The 20,916-nt window shown below is 35.3% G+C and overlaps 1 protein-coding gene across 1 annotated transcript; it reads right to left on the reverse strand.

Moving 5' to 3' along the window:
• Nucleotides 1-12,354: 12,354 nt before the first annotated feature.
• Nucleotides 12,355-18,769, reverse strand: LOC110883714 (probable sulfate transporter 3.5). The gene is made up of 12 exons (XM_022131379.2): nt 18,370-18,769; nt 17,185-17,392; nt 16,942-17,113; nt 15,883-15,948; nt 15,334-15,447; nt 14,816-14,932; nt 14,335-14,461; nt 13,942-14,228; nt 13,662-13,852; nt 13,471-13,553; nt 12,758-12,834; nt 12,355-12,664 (listed from the first exon to the last, which is right to left on the reverse strand). Exons 1-12 carry the CDS (start codon nt 18,698-18,700, stop codon nt 12,506-12,508), a joined length of 1,932 nt encoding a protein of 643 aa, XP_021987071.1. The 5' UTR covers nt 18,701-18,769; the 3' UTR covers nt 12,355-12,505.
• Nucleotides 18,770-20,916: the final 2,147 nt, after the last annotated feature.

Below are 20,916 nucleotides of genomic sequence, written 5' to 3' on the forward strand. Positions count from 1 at the left end.
ATTATACCTCTAGCTCGGGGCTAGGGAAGAAACTAGTCGAAAACTGCGTGGATAATAGCAAACGGTAGAGGTCCTTGGCGTTCCGTTTGTTCCGAGCTCCGTTGTACGTAACCACCGACACTTGTATGCACTTGGAATGTAGAGGCTTGAACCGAAAAACGGATGGGTGGTGGTGATAGTGTTCGGCCGAGAGGGAGAGGGCAAGAGAGTGAGAGAGTGAAAGTTGGTGATGTGTGTGTTTGTGTGTGTGAGAAGTGTAGGTATTTATAGAAAAATGTGCCTCGTTCTTCGCGTAATCTAATTTAATATTATAAAGGTGTACTCTCCCGGGGCCCACTAGTTGGCCGATCCCATTGGGATGTAATGGTGCTCGGTTCGTTTCCAAACGTTCAGTTACGGTTTAGTTTGGTTAAGTGCGTTAAGTGCGAGGTCTAACCCCGTTAGTTGCTTTAGTGCATTAAAAGCGGGTGTTAGGGTAATCAGGGACCCTAACTGGCTCAGAAAAGTACTAATATTAATTTTGGCAATATTTTTATGTTCCGGGTATTGTCCGGTTGTTCGGTCGGATAGTAATCCGTTAAAGTGCTTAAGATATCCGTTAAGCGTCATAAATAATATTTTCAGCGACACAATTTATTCTGCAAAGTGTCGGGAATAATTCCTCATATTTTGGCACTTTATTAATTAGCTAGAAGCTAGTGTGTTGATAAAAGTGCTGTGTTCCGTGCTTAAAGTATGTTTTAGGCACATCCAAATCTCTATATCTTATTCCTAGAGACGTAATCATACAACCCTTGTATCCCTACGCACACTATGGGTGTAGTAAAATAATTCTGGCTCATTCAGGCCTTTAGAGGCAGTGTTTGCCTGATGCTGGCTATATCAGCATGTTCACTGTGTATCCGTTTAGTGCTACTGTGCTTTTGTGCATCATGTTTGTCACTAAGGTTCAGCAATTAAGTAGTGTAGTGACAGGAATATCAAAGTATGATGCAGATATGTACAAGTACCAACAATCAAGTAGCAGTTTATCAGCAAACTCAGTAAAGCACAGTAATTAGGCAATAATTAATAATTAATTAAGTCGTACGGATACCTGGTTTTGAGAGGGTTGTCACAGTTCGTGACCCTCCTTGGTTGTTTTTACATCAAGTGTAGTGGTGAACATCAAAGGGGTACCTAAACGGAAGCCTTGTCTTCCTACCCCATCCATGACACCCATGACTCAACTTGAGGTACCTAAATGAAGATGTAATCTTCTACCTCTTACTTGAATACTTGAACATTTGGACTTAATAATATGTGTATATTATACAACCTAAATACTATCTATGTACACTCGAATCTTTGATGTTGAAATCATATTCATTTGTCAAAGTAGTAGGTTATCATCTAAGGACCTAAACCTTGTTATGATTCTTATGGGTGTTCAACTCATGAAATCATTATAACCCTTGTGGTTACCAAGTGTCATACAAGTGTTATGTGTGAAGATGAATATTTCGATATAATATTTTCATGTCACTTTCATTCCGAATCTCGACTCTAAACATGCTTGAACTTAAACCCTTACGCGTTCAACCTTCCAACCTCGTCAACTTTGTCACATTGGATAATCGGAAAACATATGCAAACTTTGTGAGTATACTCGCAACCCCCTTTTTATGTTTACCACTTTTTGGGGTGTAACATGTTTTACTATTAAACTACACTTAAACTTATTCTTTATGCAATGCACAAAACAATCCTTATACATGAATACTATGCTATGATACTTGATGCTTACGTGGACCATACTTATGTGATATGTTTTAGTCATTAGCTCTCACGAGCCTCCCTTCGACATGTATAGCGCTATAGGAGTAACGCACCGCCCCCTTAAACTTGGGTCATGTTGAATTAATTAAACTTTCTTGCGTAAACAGAGGTTGGCTAGAAATATTGCATGCCACGATAGGTTGATCTTGTAACAACTCTCATTAAAATTTATAATTAGAATGATAATTAATCAATAAGGAAACCCTAATTGAGACACCCAAGTGATTTGGCACTAACCCTGAAATTTCCGGAATAATCGGAATCAGGATCAGGGCCCCTAAAACTCAGGGGGGCTAAACCCTGTTTAATAATTATCTTCAAAATTCGGTGGCAACAAGTGTAAAACGAAATTATGTTGATTCACCGAAGCTATACCACTGAGAAGGCTAGTCTACAAGCCTAAACGCACCCTTTACGGACCGTAAGGGTTATGGCTTACGGACCGTAAGCAAACCAGGTCCCTTACGGACCGCAAGGATCTTGGCATACGGTCCGTATGCGAGTCGATTTTCAAGCTATAAATAGCCGACCTTGGTAGTCGACTGAAGATGTTAAAAGTTCGATCAAACTCGTTCTGTACACCAAATTAGGCTTATATCTCACTAATTAAACACACACTGTTATGGAATTGCTGCCGCGGAACAGGGTAATTACTCGATCGCCATTACGATTCATTTTCCGGGATCAATATATCCAAAGAATGTCTAAGTGCCGCCCACATTGGGTTATGCTTTGTCGTTTGTCGATAATTCGATAAATAAGTTGAAGCATTATACTTTGTCGTTTGTCGATAATTCGATAAATGAGTTGAAGTATTATACTTTGTCGTTTGTCGTTAATACGATAAATGAGTTGAAGTATTGCACTTGGTCATTCATTGTGAGAATTTGATCTCGTGAGTAATCGTGGCTGCTGTATTGATCACTAACCCTGTTTTGTGTGCATTATTGCTAAAATTAGGTTAACAAGGCTAGAATCATATTCTACCAGTACTAAATCTGCAATGTGAGTCATTCTCTTTTTATCAATTATTTTACAATACTCCAATTCATTTTTCCGAGATTATAATAACAGTGATTAAGTTGATGTAATCACCAAATTACAGCCAGTATGTGGGGTATTGTGCACATTACTACAGTTTAAATCATTTTAGGTGGGCGAACCTAATTTAATTGATTTACGTCATTCATTGGGGCAGCCAATGGTGATATGACCACTGTCACAGATCCGGTCGAGTGACAAATACTGTGGGTAGTTGGTTGATATCAGAAACATGCGTAAAAGATCTTAACACTGTGAATAATCATAAAACGTGTCATTTTTAGTAAAATGAATGATTCACTCAGTATTTCCCTGCTGACAAAATCTTTTTCAAACATGTTTCAGGTAATCTGCTGTAATTCAGGAAAAATGCAGGGGAAGCATTTCAAGCTTAAGATAGTGGCTCAATATAAAATAAAGCAATATGTTTTATCAGTAAAATCTTGTTATTGTAAATTATCAGGGTTTATCCCGAATTGTGAAATAAAATAATCGGGAAAAGTTTTAACTTAGCCGATCCTGTAAATAAGATTTCCGCTGCTAAACTCACAATAAATAAAGTACCGCAGGATTTCTGTCCCGCGGCTCCTGAAACGGGTAAAACCGGGTCGGGGGCCGTGACAGATCTCGTATAAACTAAGTTGCCATGTGGATTCGTTTTAAACTTTTATACTTATACTTATGCCTAAACTTGTATACTCGCCTTTGCTTTTGCATTGAACTTTATTTTAAACATGTTACAGGTTGAGGATGATGATGCTATGAAATGAAGTAGTGTTGATGCCTAGATACACATATAGACTTTTAGGTTTAATCGTTGTATCAATTTTGATTATGTTGTATTGTAATTCCTTGAACTTGATGTTATTTAATTTCTTTGTAATGTTGACAAGTGAATTATGAAATGAAATCGGTTTATTAAATATTGTCACAAATAGCGTTATGATGTCTCTAGCAATCTTCACACTTCGTCTCATCCCGATGTTTCCGCCATTGGTTGGGGTGTGACACATGTAAATAGAAACATTTTTATGCCGGCTACAAGACATGCAACTTATAATTATAAAAGACCTTTTCATTTCCGAATCTTCATACAACTCACATACTCGCCCTTACGATCACATTGATGAAACCTAACATCAAAGCCAAGATATTTCAACGAATCTATAACTGAAGGGGTATGATCTTAAATCCTGCACAAAGCATTATATGGCATGTGCATAGAAGACCATACCCAGACTTGACAAACACTCAGCCATCACCAGAGCTAACACACAAGCCCTCATTTGCACACACAATGCAGTGACAACTAATACAAGTACAATTGGTACAGATGGCAGGAGCTGCAGCCAATGAGCGTAAGCCAGACCCTTCCCAGACAACTCTCACAATGATCAATCGTGCAGGTGAAAAAAAAGGTACAAAAGAACAGTGACTTGTAACCAATCAACTTGCGTCATTCACTGCTTCACGATCTTCAATCACAACTGGTGGCAAACTTGTTGTTTCTTCAATTACCGAATGAACGAAACACAACCAATTATAGCAATGTTCCACATAGAACTCGAGGCTTAAAATAAATTCAAACTTTTTTTTTTAAATTAAAAGTTAACTTAGTTAACAATCTTAATCCTTTATCTCTACAGAGAAATATATATGACTAAAATTATTTAATAAAAATAGAGGTTTTTTTTTTTCTAATCTAGAAAAGGTAGTTTCTATGCTTTTGGGCCTAACATAATATCTTTGAGTTTTCATTCATAGAGTTGTCCCTGGTTCCACATTTCCACAATCAACAAACATGTTTTCAAGTTGAATTGTCATGACAATCAAAAAAGTTATGTGACATGTTCCCACAACATCCACCGAAGATAGGTCAAATATTAGGCCCATATTAGATCATACATCATAACATATTGAACCTAGTCGGTTGAGAGAGAAAGTGGAGATTGACTTTACGATGTCTCAGCATGTTGTTTCTTGAATATGACATATCCTCACATGTCTTGTTGAGACAAGAAGGTCAACAAGATGTTTCGCCATCTCAAGTTGCCTTGTGAAGCAAGGTACCAACAAGCTAGTGTCTTGGCTAGGTCTACATCCCCCCCCCCCCCCCCCCCCCAAAAAAAAATCTTTTTCATAAAATAAATCATAGGTCCGTCACTGCATATAGTTTCGAGTTTTGATTATTTTTTTGGTCAATTTAGGTCAAACCAAAAGCTTTGAACGGGTTGTTTTCATTATTCTTGATTCATACCGATCTAGTCCCAAACTTCATACATGTGTGCACGTAAGTTTGATTTCCTGTCGTTACAACTTACAAAAGCCCGTTTATTCTACAATTCTAGCTTGGTGCCTAAGAATATCAACTAGTTTGGGCTATTAGCCCAACTCAAATTGTTAAACTTACTGATCTTTGTGTATTGAGCCATATATAAATATATTATCAAATCTTTCTACATCTATCACAAATGAAGAATCAAATCTTAGCCAGGTATGGGCCGAGATAGGCTTCACCAGTAGAGTTTCTCTAGATGAGTTTGAGACTTCGGTTCTACGACAACTCCTACAAAACAGCAACACCGTTAGACTCGTCACAGGATGGCATTCCTCTCTGTGACCACCCTCGTCCCTCGGGCGTGAGAATAAATATTTTTTTTGGGTGATTAGGGTTTTTGAGAATGCAAGCTTTCGAAGAGGAAAGATCATACCTGAGAGATGTAACCCTTCTATTTATAGTGAACTTGGTTAAACGTTGCTTTCCCCAGGTGTGGTGGTCCCCATGTCCTTAACGGTTTTGGTGACACCTGTCATCATCCCATTGGTGTAGAAGATTCCGTGTATGCTGACATCACCTTTATTATAATTGGTGGAAAAGGCATCTGCATTCAATGTGGGCATGGACATCGGATTGTCTACACTCAACTCTACGGGGCTGTTTGGCAACATCTGAATGGTTAAGTGCTGAACTAGTAAGAGGTCTGAACCATTAAGTGTTGAACCAGTAAGAGGTCTGAACTATTAAGAGCCTGTATAATGCTTAACCGTTCAGAGGCAAAAGTCTGACCAATTCAGATTAGAGGTCTTAACCATTCAGATTTTGTATAAATCTTAACCATTCAAAGGCAAATGTCTGAACCATTCAGACATCTGCTTTTAAAACAAACAGTCTGAACCATTAAGTGCTGAACGAGTAAGAGGTCTGAACCATTAAGAGCATCATTAAGAGGTAAACAAACAGCCCCTACCTTAAGAAGGTATAATATGATATCTTGACGAATCCTTTACCGCCACGTGTCATGGTTGGCATGCGACTTGGCACATTCCTCTACAGGGCATGTTTAATAAGGAACCACTCTTAAGTTGAGAACAATAAGATCTAGTATTTGGGAAATATAGTGAGAGTTAATAAAAAAAGTGGAGTAAGTTGTTAAATAATCATCTTTTCATCACAATTGAACAATGAGATCTAGAATTTGTGAAATATTTTTAACGAAGTTTTGAATCACATACAAATAAATACACAACAATGGGGTGGTAAAGAAAAATACACAACAATAGACGCAAACCTTTTTTCTTGTTGAGAAGTCTTATAGGCCCAATCTTATAATTTTAAAGCCTGTTTTGGTCGCCCATGTAGTATATCGGATAAAAATCAAATTTAATGTTGTAAAAAGCGAACCGTTGATCTAATCTTCCTATCTATTCACTAGCGGGACAGGTATAAAACTAACTAGTAGATGCCCCACGGGGCAATGGTCGAATAATTCTTAATCAATTAAAAACAGACTACTATAATTTTGCTATGAAAAAAACGATGATAAGACCGTAATTTTGGGCCCAGGGCAAAACTATAATTTTTCAGGACTAATGAGCCAGTGTTAGGCAGCTAGAGTTATGCGCCGCCCGCGTTGCGGGGCGCTAAACCAAGTGTTTCTTAGGTTAATAACATGTACGCCTTTATGTCGGTTAGTTATACATGCTACCTATAAGACAATATCAAAAAAGGTACATCAAGTTAACCAATTAAAGAAAAACAGTACGATAGTTATGATAAAAAAATTTAACTAAAACGATGACAAGCGTGTAATTTAGAGTTGGGGGCAAAACAATAATTTGTCAGAACCAATTAGCGAGTGCTAGGCAGCGGTTTGGCATGAATAAAAACAAAATTAAGTCAACAAAGTAAAATAAAACACTACCATGGTTTTGCCAAAGGGAAAAAACGATGGCAAGATTACAATTTTTAGCGGAGGTAAAATTGTAATTTTAAAATTGAGGTAAAACAATATTTTGAACTAAGGGCAAAACCATTTTTTTTATTTTGAATTGGGGACAAAATCGTAATAATTTAGCTGCGGGCAAAATCGTAATTTTTAGATGGGGGCAAAATCGTAATTTTAAACTGGGAACCAAATCGTAAATTGGCAGGACTCTAGCTGAGGGCAAGACCATAATTTTATTTTGAACTGGAGGCAAAATTGTATTTTTTAACTGAGGGCAAAATCGTAAATTTAAGCAAGGGGCAAAAACAAAATTTTATTTTGAATCGAGAGCGAAATCGTAATTTTAAACGTGGGATAAAATTGTAATTTGACATCACTTATAAATAACTATTATATAAAAGAAAATCAAAGTGGCGGCAAAAGTGACCAACCACTGTCGAAAACTATTCCCCTGTGACGTAAGAAACTTGTAAATGTAGTAGTTGAAAATAGTTTTAAAGTTACCAAAGGGGTTGTAGCCAAACCAGATGCGGATGGCGCTCTGGCGGTAGTGTAAAATTAGTGTAAATTTTGGAAAAATTTGACGTTTTTTCTATTTCGTTACCGCTTATTTATAAAACGTTATCGTTTAGCGTGAATCCTAAATCCGTCACTGAGCCAAACTAGGGTATGATGAAAAGATGTCTCTCCTTATGAGGTTGAGGGTTCTACGTCTGTAATAAATAAAAAGTGTAGATTTAAGAGTAGAATTAGTAAATGTGAATTAACGGTTATAAAAGAAAACACTAACATTATAATTAACTAGAAATAGGAGAATGCCAAACATCAACCATCTAAATATAAACAACTTGAAAGTTCAAACATTAGTAATACTAAACATAAACCAAGTTATAAAATCATTCTTCAAACATAAAACAAGTTTTTTTTTTCTTAAAAAACAATCCGACCAAGCTAGTTCAATCACAACAAAATCTAAAAACTAGACTAAGCTAGCGTATAGAACTTAAACCAATTAAACAATCCGACCAACGAGTTATTCCACACCACCCAACCTAAAATTTCATTCCTTTTAAGGGGGTAGGGGCGCCCATCACTCACCACACACTCATCACTCACAACATCCAATCAAGTTCCGCCACGTCATCGAGATTTATCCATCACTAGTGGTGAATTTTGGTGGAAATGTCCATCACTCACCACACAAACATCTACCACTGAAAAACAACTCACCACCACAAACATCACCACACGTGCTCACTATCACGCTTATATCATTCCACGAGTTATAAAGGAGGGTGGCGGTGGTGTTCAGGGCCGGCCCAATACTTATAAAAACCTAGGCTCGGGCCTAGGGCCTCCAAACTTTTAGGGCCTCCATTTAATCTAAAAATGATATATAATATATAATTGTTTTGATTATGTAGATCTACTAATTTTGCTAGTGTAGTGGTATTAGTCCTTCCCTAGTCTTGTAAAGACCCCAGCTCAAATCTCATAAGCAAAATATGTTTTTTTTTCCTTTTGGCGCATCCTTCTGGTGACATTAAACGAAAGACTCATAAGTAATATAATTGTTTTTCCTTTTGGCGCATCCTTTTAGTGACATTAAACGAAAGACTGAGATATATTAATTAAATAAAGTTGTGATACTGTAACTATTTCAAGTATTTTTATCAAATACAAAGCAAATTAAAAAATAAATTGGATTATATTATGTAAAAAATAGAAAATAGGGTATTAATGTCTAGGTATCTAAAAATCCGATTTTCTAATACTCGATCATAATACCGAAACACGGTTTGGTTGCCGAAATTGGGTATTAGAAAAACCCGATTTTGCACCTCTAATGTTAGTCAATAACGAAATTGGGCCTCAACATTATAGTTTGCTTAGGGACTCCGAAAACATAGGAACGGCTCTGATGGTATTTCACAGCGTTCCACGCGTAAACAATTCATCACCACAGGATGCAGCGTCCCCCCTAATAATTACTTGCAAATGATAAATTATGATAAATTATTGTAGTTTTCCAAACGTAGCTGAATTTGTTACAACTAGTTAGTTGCTCACGTGCAAGTCCCTTTTTTAATATGTGTTTGTATCTAACTAGTAGATGCCCTGCCCGTGTTGCGGGACGATGGCCGAATAATTCTCAACCAATTAAAAAAAGCCTAATATAATTTTGCTAGGAAAAAAAAAACGATGATAAGACCGTAATTTTGGACTCAGGGCAAAACTGTATTTTTTCAAGACTAATGAGCCAGTGTTAGGCAACTCCTTGACACGAAAAAAAATTAAATCGAGTAAACCAATTAAAAAAAAACTTTTATAGCTTTGAAAAAAAAACTAAAATGATGCGAATAACGTAATTTTTAACTGCGGGCGAAATCATAATTTTAATTCGGGGATAAATCGTAAACTAAGGGGGTGTTTGGGATTGCGTTTTCAACCTGATTATTTGATTATTGTGTTTTGAAATCGCAAAAAATCTATTTTGAGTGTTTGGTAAAAAATTAATAAAAAGTGATTTTTTACGTTTTATAGAGTTCAAAACGTGATAATCCATAAGTAAGTCACCCCTTGCTGCAGGAAAACGTGATAATCCAAAAACTGATTTTTTACGTTTTCACTTATTTATTTTTTTGAAATATATATACTTGCCAAACACTCAAATAGGTTGATTATCTGATTATTGTGATATCAAACAACATAATCAAATCCAAACAATGTTGATTATCTGATTATTGTGATATCAAACAAAATAATCAAATCCAAACACTATCTTTCTGCAGCACGTTTTGTTACAGCTAATTATCTGATTCTGATTATTCAAAACGCATAATTTATTTTCAAAACTCAACCCCAAACACCCCCTAAATGGACCAATGAGGAAGTGTCAGGAAGCTGCCGGCATAACAGTATTTTTACACTGGGGGCTAAATCGTAATTTAACCAGGAAAACAAACAAAAACGATGGAAAAAATGTAAATTTAAGTTGAGGGCAAAATCGTAACCTGGCTGTGAGGAAAAAAAACTAATGGCGAAAGTATCAATTTACGGGGCAAAATGGTAATTATTAGCCGATGGGAAAATTAGAATTTTTAGCCGGGAGTAAAAGCGCAAAATTATTTTTAAGCGTGGGCAAACACATAACTTTGAACTGATGGCAAAATCGTAAATTTAAGGGAAAAAAACTAATGGCAAAATTGTAAATTGAAACGGGTCAAAATCATAATTTTTTACCGGGGGCAAAATTGAAATATTTAGCTGGGAGCATAAGCGTAAATTTATTTTTACACGGGGGCGAAAACATAATTTTTAACTAATGATAAAATCGTAATTTTAAAAAGGGATAAAATCGTAAATTTGTTGGGCCAATAAGGGAATGCCAGGCAGCTGCCTGGCACTATTAAACTGCCGTCCATCTTGCCCAATAAAATGCATGAACTATTAAAATCTTAAGTCATCAACTTAACTTTGTAGTAGTTGATAATAATATGTTAAATACGTATTTAAACACAAATAAAATATTGTAAATGTTTATATCGAAGGTAGCTATTGTAAATAAGGATGGATTTAAGTGCATGTTTGGTCAAAAGTCAAACTTTGAACAATAGAAGTTTGACGTTGAAGATGCAAGTGCAATCAAGATCAACCGTTGAAAAAAACCTATATTTTGTCACAAAGTATATGCCTTGTACCTTTTATATATACACACCCAGAGAGAGATAAAGTTAAAGTTAGATTAACAACTCAATAATATTGTGTGGGTAATTAATTAATGGCACAACAAGGATGATGATCAATCTAATGCCAATGGTCTGATTTTGTATGATTGTGTGGTGTGTCTTTGTGAAGTAGAACAAGAAGACAGTGGGTCCAAAAGGCTCATCAACTGTGAGCATGGAGTCCAGTTTCATGATGGGTGCATTGAGTCATGGTTAAAAGACCACCCCACATGTCCCTTGTGTCGGAGTCATGTTCCACGACCAGTTTGTCTCCGGCTAAAGGCCTATTTGTTTAAGGTTAGAGATGATATGGTCTCTTACTGCAACAATGCTCTTGACAATGTGACTAGCTCCTTTGGAGATTGCGACGACTCATAAACATGGTTATTCCCTTAACCATCGACACGCTTATTGGTGTTTGATCAATTCTAAAAATCACATGCCTCTTAAAGAGGAGGTTTCAATATTTCATGTTCAGACAATGATTTAGAATTATTGGTGTAATAGTAGAGCTGTAGAGTAGGAGTAACATTTGTCATTAAAAAATATATATTACTTAGTTCCATATAATTAAGCGTATAATTTCATTTACTAGAGTTATTGTCGGTCGGTCTGTTGGATGACTAACAAGGTTGTTTAATGTCGGGTCATAGAAGATCCAGTCTTAATATCTGATGTGACAGGTTATTAACACACAACTAATAACAGAAAGGTAAATAATGTTGCGTAAATATAGTCTTTGTTTGTGTCGTGAATTATGATGATTTGGTTTAACATCTTTAAATTTGTTTTGAAAATGACGAGGGGTTTGTTTTATTATTTGAGAGTTATCGTTAATTTATATGGCATAATAATCTTATTAATGCATATTATAAAATTTTCACATATCATGTAACTATATCTTTTGCCTATATTCATTAGATATAATCATACCTATTATTTATGTAGTATATGTTAACTTAAAGAGTTAAGAAGGGTGTTTTTAGTAATGTATTTTCTAAACACTAGCCCATGAATAATTTTTTTTTATAAAGTCTGTATTTGGGCCTTGTCTATTGATTAAAAAAAGCCCAAAACCTTTATCTTGAATACGAATGTCGATTGATTTGGACTGAAAAGAGAAGCAAAAAACCAAGGATAAAAGAAACAAAAACTAAGGATATTACAGTCTTTTTCATTAAAATATACAAGATAAAATTTATAAAGTCAAAAATACAAAATATACTGACACCCATATGTTAGACTGAGGGGCTGTTTGTTTAAGACCCCTAATCTGAATTGGTCAGACATTTGTCTCTAAACGGTTAAACATTATATAGGCTCTTAATGGTTCATACATCTTACTGGTTCAGCACTTAATGGTTCAGACCTCTTACCGGTTCAGCACTTAACCATTCAAATGTTACCAAACAACCCCTGATAATCGTCCTTTAGGTTATTTAACAATCTTATGTGTTGTTAAAAGCTCGATTTCTAGTATCGATTCAAACTAATAACTAATAACAAATCTATCAACAATGATTTTTCAAAACACATGTACTTATTTTCCATACAAACTTTATATTGCAAAAATAACTCATACATCTACAATTAATAACAATAACTAATAACAAAGATAATAAATAACTCTTCTTCTTCTTCATCTAGTTCTGGATTTCCCGCAATTTAAATAACTCAACTGCTTTTTTATAGTCAATGTTCTTCATTGCCCTTCTCCCGTGCGAGAGAAAATTTACATCCCTCAATCGCATCTTTAATAGATAGAAAAACACGCTCTTTCCCAATTTTGTCTATAAAGTTTGTAACAATCAACTTCTCCATGACCTCGAGTCTTGGATTTACTATGACAACCTGTATAAGTATATAAATTAAACACTTGTTACTAAAAGTGTTGTGTTATTTTGAAAGGAGAATATGCATCATGAGTTGAGACTTGTTACTCACCTTGATTTCTTGAACTTCTAAACATCTACGAATTTCAACTAGAGTTTCGACACCGGTTATATCAATAGATGTAACACCTGAATATATCAACATATCAAGCGTTATCACGCAAAACATGGCTAAAGTTTAAGTATGTCGTAACACTATAAAAATACGTGTTTATTAAACATTGGATTCTTAAAGATTTAATTGATAACTTGTAAAACACTGGGTTGGATGAACCTTTTTAAATGGGTGTTAATAAAGTCACACCTAAGAATTTTATTTTCACAACCTTTATACAGGTCGTACAGGGTTATACGACCCATATAGAATAATCTGACTATTTTCACAACCTTTTTACAGGTTGTACCGGGTTATACGACTCGTATAGAATAATCTGACATGACAAATATTGTGTCGCATAATGTTATACGACTCGTATAATGTTATACGTCTCGTATAGATGGATAAAATATTACGTTGTATAACATTCTATTAGGATCGTATAACATTATATGGGTCATATAATGTTATACGGCTCGTATACATGGAGACAAAAAAAACATTCTCTGACATTGTTTTGTGCAACATTCTCCTATACGGCCCGTATAACTCTATACAGGTCATATAGATATAGTGGTGTGAAAATAAGATTTTAGGGGTGTTGGAATAGTGGGAGCCCTTTAAAAACATAACTTGGTAACATTTATTCAAGAACCTTTGAATCATACCTCCTAAATCTAGTAGAACATACTCAACATCATCTCCATGAGAATCTTTATTAGCCTTTTCATCTCTAACCCATCTCAAAACCCTTCAAAGATCCCAAAACCAAAAAAAAATATAGTTAGATATATAAATCATATTAATGTCAATTTTTAAACGTTCATATTATTTATAAAATGGGAATCAAGATTTATACCTTTCCCTAATGTAACCAGAATTTGCAAAGTAAATTGGGGAACCAAGTTGCAAAACTAGAGTCTTGGGAATGCTTATTGCACCGGGGTATTGCTCTACATCGCGATACAAACCCGTATCCGCTATATTACCAAGCTTGGAACTTGATGGTCTAGCTACATACAAAAGTGCTCTAATCAAAGCTAATCCCACCTAGATACAAAAGATAAAAACTTTTTATTTATAAACATATATAAAACATAACAACGAAATAGTTAAATACTTGTAAGAAGGAAAATTACCGACAACATGAGGCCAACATCCATGCTAATGAAGGCAACGCCAAGGAAAGCCGCCATGCAAATTACAAAATCAAATTTATCGGTTTTGAAAAGATGGTAGGCTTTGTCATATTCAATAAGACCAAGCATCGCTGACATAATAATCGCGGAAAGAGCAACAAGGGGAGTGTAACTAAAGAGGGGTGCCAAGAAGAACAATGTTAACATCATACATACTGCCATCACTACATTGGACATTTGTGATTTACACCCCGCGTTGTAATTCACTGCGGTTTTTGAAAACGGGCCTGCAAAGTGAGTTAAGGAACATGTTTTTATTTAGTCAATTTTTTTTATAAATTTTTTAGAAAATACTTTGTGGTTATGAAAAAAGTTAAGAAAGGAAAAAGGAACCTGTAGTTAAATAGCAAGAGGTTAAAGATCCAACAATGTTCATGAGACCAAAAGCAATCATCTCCTTGTTACCATCAATTTGTTGATTTACCATCAATGCAAAACTTCTTCCAATTGCTATTCCTTCCTACAATTATTAATCCCAAATTATCTTCAAATTAGTATCAATTCAAAATGATATGATCATTCGCTTGTAAGCTTTCCAACGGCTTGCTGGCTCTTTATATATAGATATAAAGTGGTTTGCCGTTAAAAAAAATGATATGATCATATGATCGACCGATAACACCACATATAAAAACGTCTAAATGAATCATAAAATGTATCATTTTGGTCACTTGATTTTAACTTGTTAAAAAAAACTTTAAAACAATAGTACAATATTGAAACTTGAATAGTAATTGACTTTGACAAGTGGTCTGCCAGTGATCCAAATTTGCCGTTAAAAAAATTGACTTTAATAAAAGAATAGTGTAGTTACCGCAAGTGCAATCAAGGCTGTTATGACTCCTGCTTCAATAGGTGCTGATATATACTTGGGATCAAAATCCAAATTTTTCAGAGAGGGGGGATTAATTCCTTTTTTCAAGGGACCCACCTAAACATTCCAATTAGATTAGCATTAATCTCTTAGATTAGCAAACTTAAGTTTTAACAGATTAATTTTTCAATTTTAATGCATTTTCTTGTAATGATTCCAAATTAACAAATAGTATTGATATTTAACAAGTATCATTAGCGGTTAGATTATTTTAAAGGAAAACTCTTTTCTTTGGATTACTAATATATCGAAATTTTGTAACATCGAGTGGGATAGTTGGTTTGATTTTAATGTCCATGATGTAATCCTTTAACTGTCGGGTCTCAGCTTCTTGCTGGCCTGCTTTCTATATTTTATATACAATTTTCGCCGTTCAAAAAAAGGCTAGATCATTTAATTTTGTTTTGTAACTCTCATAAACACAAAACCTTAAAGAAATTGCGAACAAAAAAACTTACTATCGCGATGCCATGTTCCTCTGCGTTTACTACAAATGCAAAGATGCATCCAACTGCGACAGCCACCATTGGAGCTATTGCAGATACCCAAAATAGCTTCGGTTTCCTTTGTTTCTGAAATACCATTTCACATTCATATATTATTATTAATTAATTAATTAATCATATATGCATTTGTTGCAACCATGACATATTCTTGTAGTAAATCCTCATAATTCATCTTTCTAATTATAAAATAAGTTTTTTTTTAAACAATTACAAGGATAAGTAGAATGATATATCATGTCACGTTACAAAAGGGGTGTTTGGCATTGAGTTTTAAGACAAGACGTGACTATTTGTTATAAAATAAACAAGATGTCACAAACTAAAAAAGAATTCAATGTTATCTTTTAGGAGCATGTCATATCATTAGCATTACTAGTTTAATGGGTCATATTGTCTGCCACTAAAAAGTGTCACAAACGATAAGCCACGTCTCTATAAAATTGTTGCATTGCGTAAACAGTTTAGCGACAATAAACCGCGACAAAATTGAGTGTTACTTACCACTTTTTTTGCAAGCTGGAGAAAGATCAAAAAGATTATACCAACAAGTGTACATTCCCATCTTATCTGTGAAACAAAATAAATAAAACTAGTATCAATGACCCGCATTTTGCAACATCACTGTTAAGCCGAACAAAAAGTACACGTAAAAATGATGAATTATGCACACGCGTTACAGCGTATTAACTCGCAAAAAATAGACCGAAAAGGTAAAACATAGAAAAAAATAACTAAGTCGGGTTAGGACCCATGAGTTTCGACGGAGCTGTTAAACCCTAAATAAAATAGACGTAAAGACGTTGAACCACATCCGCGCGTTGTAGCATGTTAACTCACAATTAACTCGAAATTTTTTATAACGAATTGTAAAACGATAAATTTGTAAAAGATGTAAAGTATAGGGACCAAAATTGAAAGTGGAAAAATGTTGAGGTTTAAAATAGAAAATGTTTGTGACAAATATGTAAAAGATGAAAACTATGAGGTTAAAAGTGTAAAATATGAAAACTATAAGAGTTATGTAAAAGATAAAAACTATTGGAGTTAAAAGTGTAAAAGATTAAAAAAAAAAGTGTTAAAAGTAAATAAAACTTAAAAGTGTAAAAAAAGTCGAACAAAACTGAATATTGTTTGTGTGAGAGGAGGTTTTTTTTTTTTTTTTTTTTTTTTGGCAAATTAATATATAAGTAATTTAAAACTTGTTTTCTACGCCAAGAACAAGCATACCAAAAATTATTTCATCAGACAAAAAAACAAACGAGAGAGTGTATGGGGCACCTGTGTGCCCCCATCTCTATCCATGTTTATTTTATTTTTTTGTCTGATGAAATAATTTAATATGTGTTGGGTGGTGGGGGGCGGGGGGATATTCTACGGTCCTCTCAACCGTCGAGGTGATCCCACCTCGCAGACCGCCACCCAGCAAGCCTGAGTCTGGGGGTAAATCCGCTACCGTAGGGATATTGGGAACGAGCAAGACTCCAACCCGCCACCTCCGGGTTAGAATGCGGGCTGGTGGCCATTGGACTGACACCCAATGCGGGCTGTTGGGTGTTATACCTCATGTTTGTATTTAAAGATTGCGCTTGTAACAGATACAACATCAGTATGTGTAGTAAAATGCTTTAAACCGAAAATGCCCTTCAGTTGTTGTAGGCAGATGATTGTTGCTGTCCCTCCCATAAAGCCAGTGATTGTAGAATGTGACAAAAAATCTACCAAAATTCCTAGCCTGTTTATATTGAAAAAAAAATTAGTTAGTTATAGAACATGAAAATAAATTTTGTTTGTTGATGAGCTCACCGGAAAACTCCGAGAATCAACTGAATTACGCCGGATATGAGTGTAGCGGTGAAGATTAGATTAAGATAGAGTTGTGGATTATCGGCTTCGTGCACTTTCTTTTCTATGGCGTCAGCTATGATCAACGAGCTTGAAGCTACCGTTCCGACTGCTAGATGCTTCGAGTTCCCAAAAATTGCGTAGATCAAAGGGGGAACGAAGCTCGAATCTGCATGTAAAATTTTAATTAAGCAATAGATATTGATGACGTATGTCTAGATCAAGTCAGAACTGTCCCCGAAAACTCTCAAAAAAAACTTAAGCCTCGGGCCACAAAAAAATTGGGCCCAAAATTGTGGTTAAGGGGAAATGAATTAACAAGATAAAACCTTGGTGGTGGAGCCGACTTAAACGTGACACCTTTATGTTACCTTTAGAAGGTTTTCCGCTCTACCACCAACATTTTTTGCATAATAAATGGATGCATATATTAAATATATAATTTAGTATATATATAAAAGCTTAAACCTTTCGGACCATTTGAAAATTTTGGCCCCGGACAACGACACTCGTTGGCCGGCCTAAGAGCCGGCCCTGTCAGGCTTAATATTTGAGCTTACGCCAAATGTGACAAGGCCCGTAAGCAGAACTAGAACTTCTTTATCAGAGGGGTCATAAAAGGGCAATCCTTTTTAACAGCTACAACTAAAGTGTCCAAATCATGTTTTTTTTTCTAGAAAAATCTCAGATTTTATGTACAAAAATCCAATGAATTTCCCTGATCGAGGGGTCAGCGGGCCCTCTGGTCCACCCCAGGGCCCATTGACCTAACCTAGCCCAGACACATCTCTACGTATAAAAGGCCTAACCGTCTAATAAGAGTGCAATACTACAAAACTGACATATTTCCAACAAAAGTTTTCTACACATGCATTTTGGTAGGAAAAAAAAAATCCAGTTTTGGTAGTAGTAATGGCTTCACTTCTACCACTTATACATTCTCTATACATGCATGAAAACTTGTTATACACTTATATATACATCGTCTCTGACCCCGTCTAACGTGTTTCTTTTATGTCGTGGTTCTAGATAAGAACCAGGAAGTGCGACAACAACCGACGCTTCAACAGATATGATTTCAATCAATATAACGCTAAATTTGGATCGAAAAAAAAAAATCAAACAATGTGGATCGAAAAAACTTACATAAACCGATAACCGGAGGAATATTAGCAAGCTTAGCATAACTAATCCCTTGAGGAATTGCAAGGCTAGCAATGGTGATCCCAGCAAGAAGATCATACATAAACAGCTTCCGGTTATAAACCGGAAGCCATTGAAAAACCGGTACAAAATATTGTACCGCCTTTTTCGCCTTCACGGGCAATGTCTTGCCCGTGAAGTCATGAAATGGGTCATCAGGAAACAAAGTTTCCTTCAAATCCGACTTGAAGGCGGTCGCAAAAGGCCTTGGGGCCGCAAAGTTCACCTTTCCGGCGTCGGCTTCTTCTCCTTTAGATGGCTCCATTGGGATCATATAATGTTGTGAATAGAGAGAGATGTGTTGTGTGTGAGTTTGTTTGTTGTGGATGTGGAAAATAGTGGATGAAAGGGAGTTAGGGAGGGGGGTATTTATAGAATGTTGGTAAAAGAAGGCGTAAAAAATGGTAAGAGTTTGGATAAAGAAGTGATTTTAGTTAGTTTGTAAGTTGAGAATAAAGGGCTAATTTTGACAGATTCAGACTGAGTTCTATATATAGTATTTATCCAAATTAGATAAATGGATAAATACAGATTTAATGGTAGATAGATAATATGAGAGAAAATAATATTTATTTAAAATAACGTTATTTTGTTAATATTAACCGGTAAATCATGAATGTGTTTACTAAAAACTAGGCCAGGATTAGTGGGTTGTAAATTGTAAGAGAATCCGTAGTAGGGTGGTATTTAAAAAAAATGAAAAAAAAAACGCCCGGAAACACCCCCACCCCCATTACGGTAGGCGTTATTTTTGAAAAAAATCAAAAATTTGATTCTGGCGTTTTAATAATAACGCTGAATATGCAAAGCATGTGGCCAATAGGAATGGCTCCAGGTTTGACTAGCCAATGAGCAACTAGTTTGCTTTTTTTTTGTTTAATGATTGGAAGGGGCATTATTAGGCATTATTCCTACTACGCCACTTTTGCAATAACCCCCCATGCTGACTGGGATAACATGTGTCGGATAATGCCCCATGGTGGGGGCATTATTTTTCTTAACCACTACGGGTGGTCTAAGCATTTTAAGTTTAAGCACATATTAGCATGTTAGTCTAACCTAGAGGTGCACAAACCGGTTAATTTTAATAATCGGTTCAGTTAACTAATTATATCGGTTAATTTGATTTTTTTGACTTTAACCGGTTTGGTTAATTAACTGGTTATTTCATTTAATAGCCTGTTTTCGTGGTTTTTTTTTACTGTTGTTTTTTGGTTAACAACCGGTTCCTACACTCAGGGCCGGTTTTGGGCCTGTGCGGGAGGTGCCATCGCACAGGGCCCAAAATATCTAGAGGCCCAAAATTGTTTAAAATATATAAATATATATATATATATATATATATATATAATTAATGTAGAAAGTATAAACAAATTCACCATGTGGTTCAGTGGATGCGGTTACTTTCTATTGAATCGGCAATCCAGGGTTCGAATCCCATGCTTGTCACTTTTGTATTCTTATTTTCTTTATGTAATGTTATGTTTTTCTTTGGCCTTAAGCGCTAATTATAAAACAAGGGGAAAGGCCCCATATAGTCACATTTAAATTTGGGCCTCAATAAATTTGTAAACTTCTTCAATTTTTTTCCTTCTCATTTAACCATTTACATAATAAACTTTACATGTTTTCTTGTTTAAATTTGTAGGTTTCTAATTTCTTATTTAACCATCTACAATATAAACTTAGAAGAACTCAATATCTTGCTCGATTTATCTTTTTTTTTTTGTATGAAAAGATTCGTGTTGCCAAATTAGTTTGGATATGTTTACACATATTACAGTTCTTTTTGCGTAAAAGATTCAAGTGTTAGTTATTTTTGCTTATCCGGAGAGTGTTGAAACTAATGTTATGTGTATTAATTTATTTGTAACATAAAACTAGGATTTATTGTTTTTAATCGATGCTAGCGTTCACTCTATGAACATGGATAATTATGGTACGTTGAAATACTTGATCTAGAACTTTACTTTCAAAATGCTAAAAAAGGCTCATGATTCGCTTAAGTAAGTAATTTTGTTCATTTTGCTACACTACTTTTGTTTTGTTTATTTTACAATAATTATCATCGTATTGTGGTTTTTTTTATATATGATCAATGAGTTTATATTATAGGAAAAGGGGCCCAAAGTTTTTGTCTCGCACGAGGCCCAAAAGTTTTTTATCTTTTTCGGAGACGGCCCTGTCACACCCCCAAAATCCCACCTGCGGAGTACTACCGCTTGGAGGCGTGACTGACCAGGATCCAGCCACCAATCATACTGAACAAGCATATAAGTAATTATAAAAGTTTAACCAATACGATTGGTGTTCCAAAACAAATAAGTTTAAGTTGTAAGCGGAAGCATAGGTTTAAAGTTGTAACATAAGTTCCAAAAGTTTCAAGTTTAACATAGTCTTGTAGCAATCCCTGTCCCACAACGATCCTCCTCCATGCAAGCTCCCACTGAGTACCTATGGTCCTGCAAAGCATGTAGTAACGAGTCAACA

This window comes from Helianthus annuus, chromosome 10, assembly GCF_002127325.2.
Source record: "Helianthus annuus cultivar XRQ/B chromosome 10, HanXRQr2.0-SUNRISE, whole genome shotgun sequence".
Classification (NCBI taxonomy): domain Eukaryota; kingdom Viridiplantae; phylum Streptophyta; class Magnoliopsida; order Asterales; family Asteraceae; genus Helianthus; species Helianthus annuus.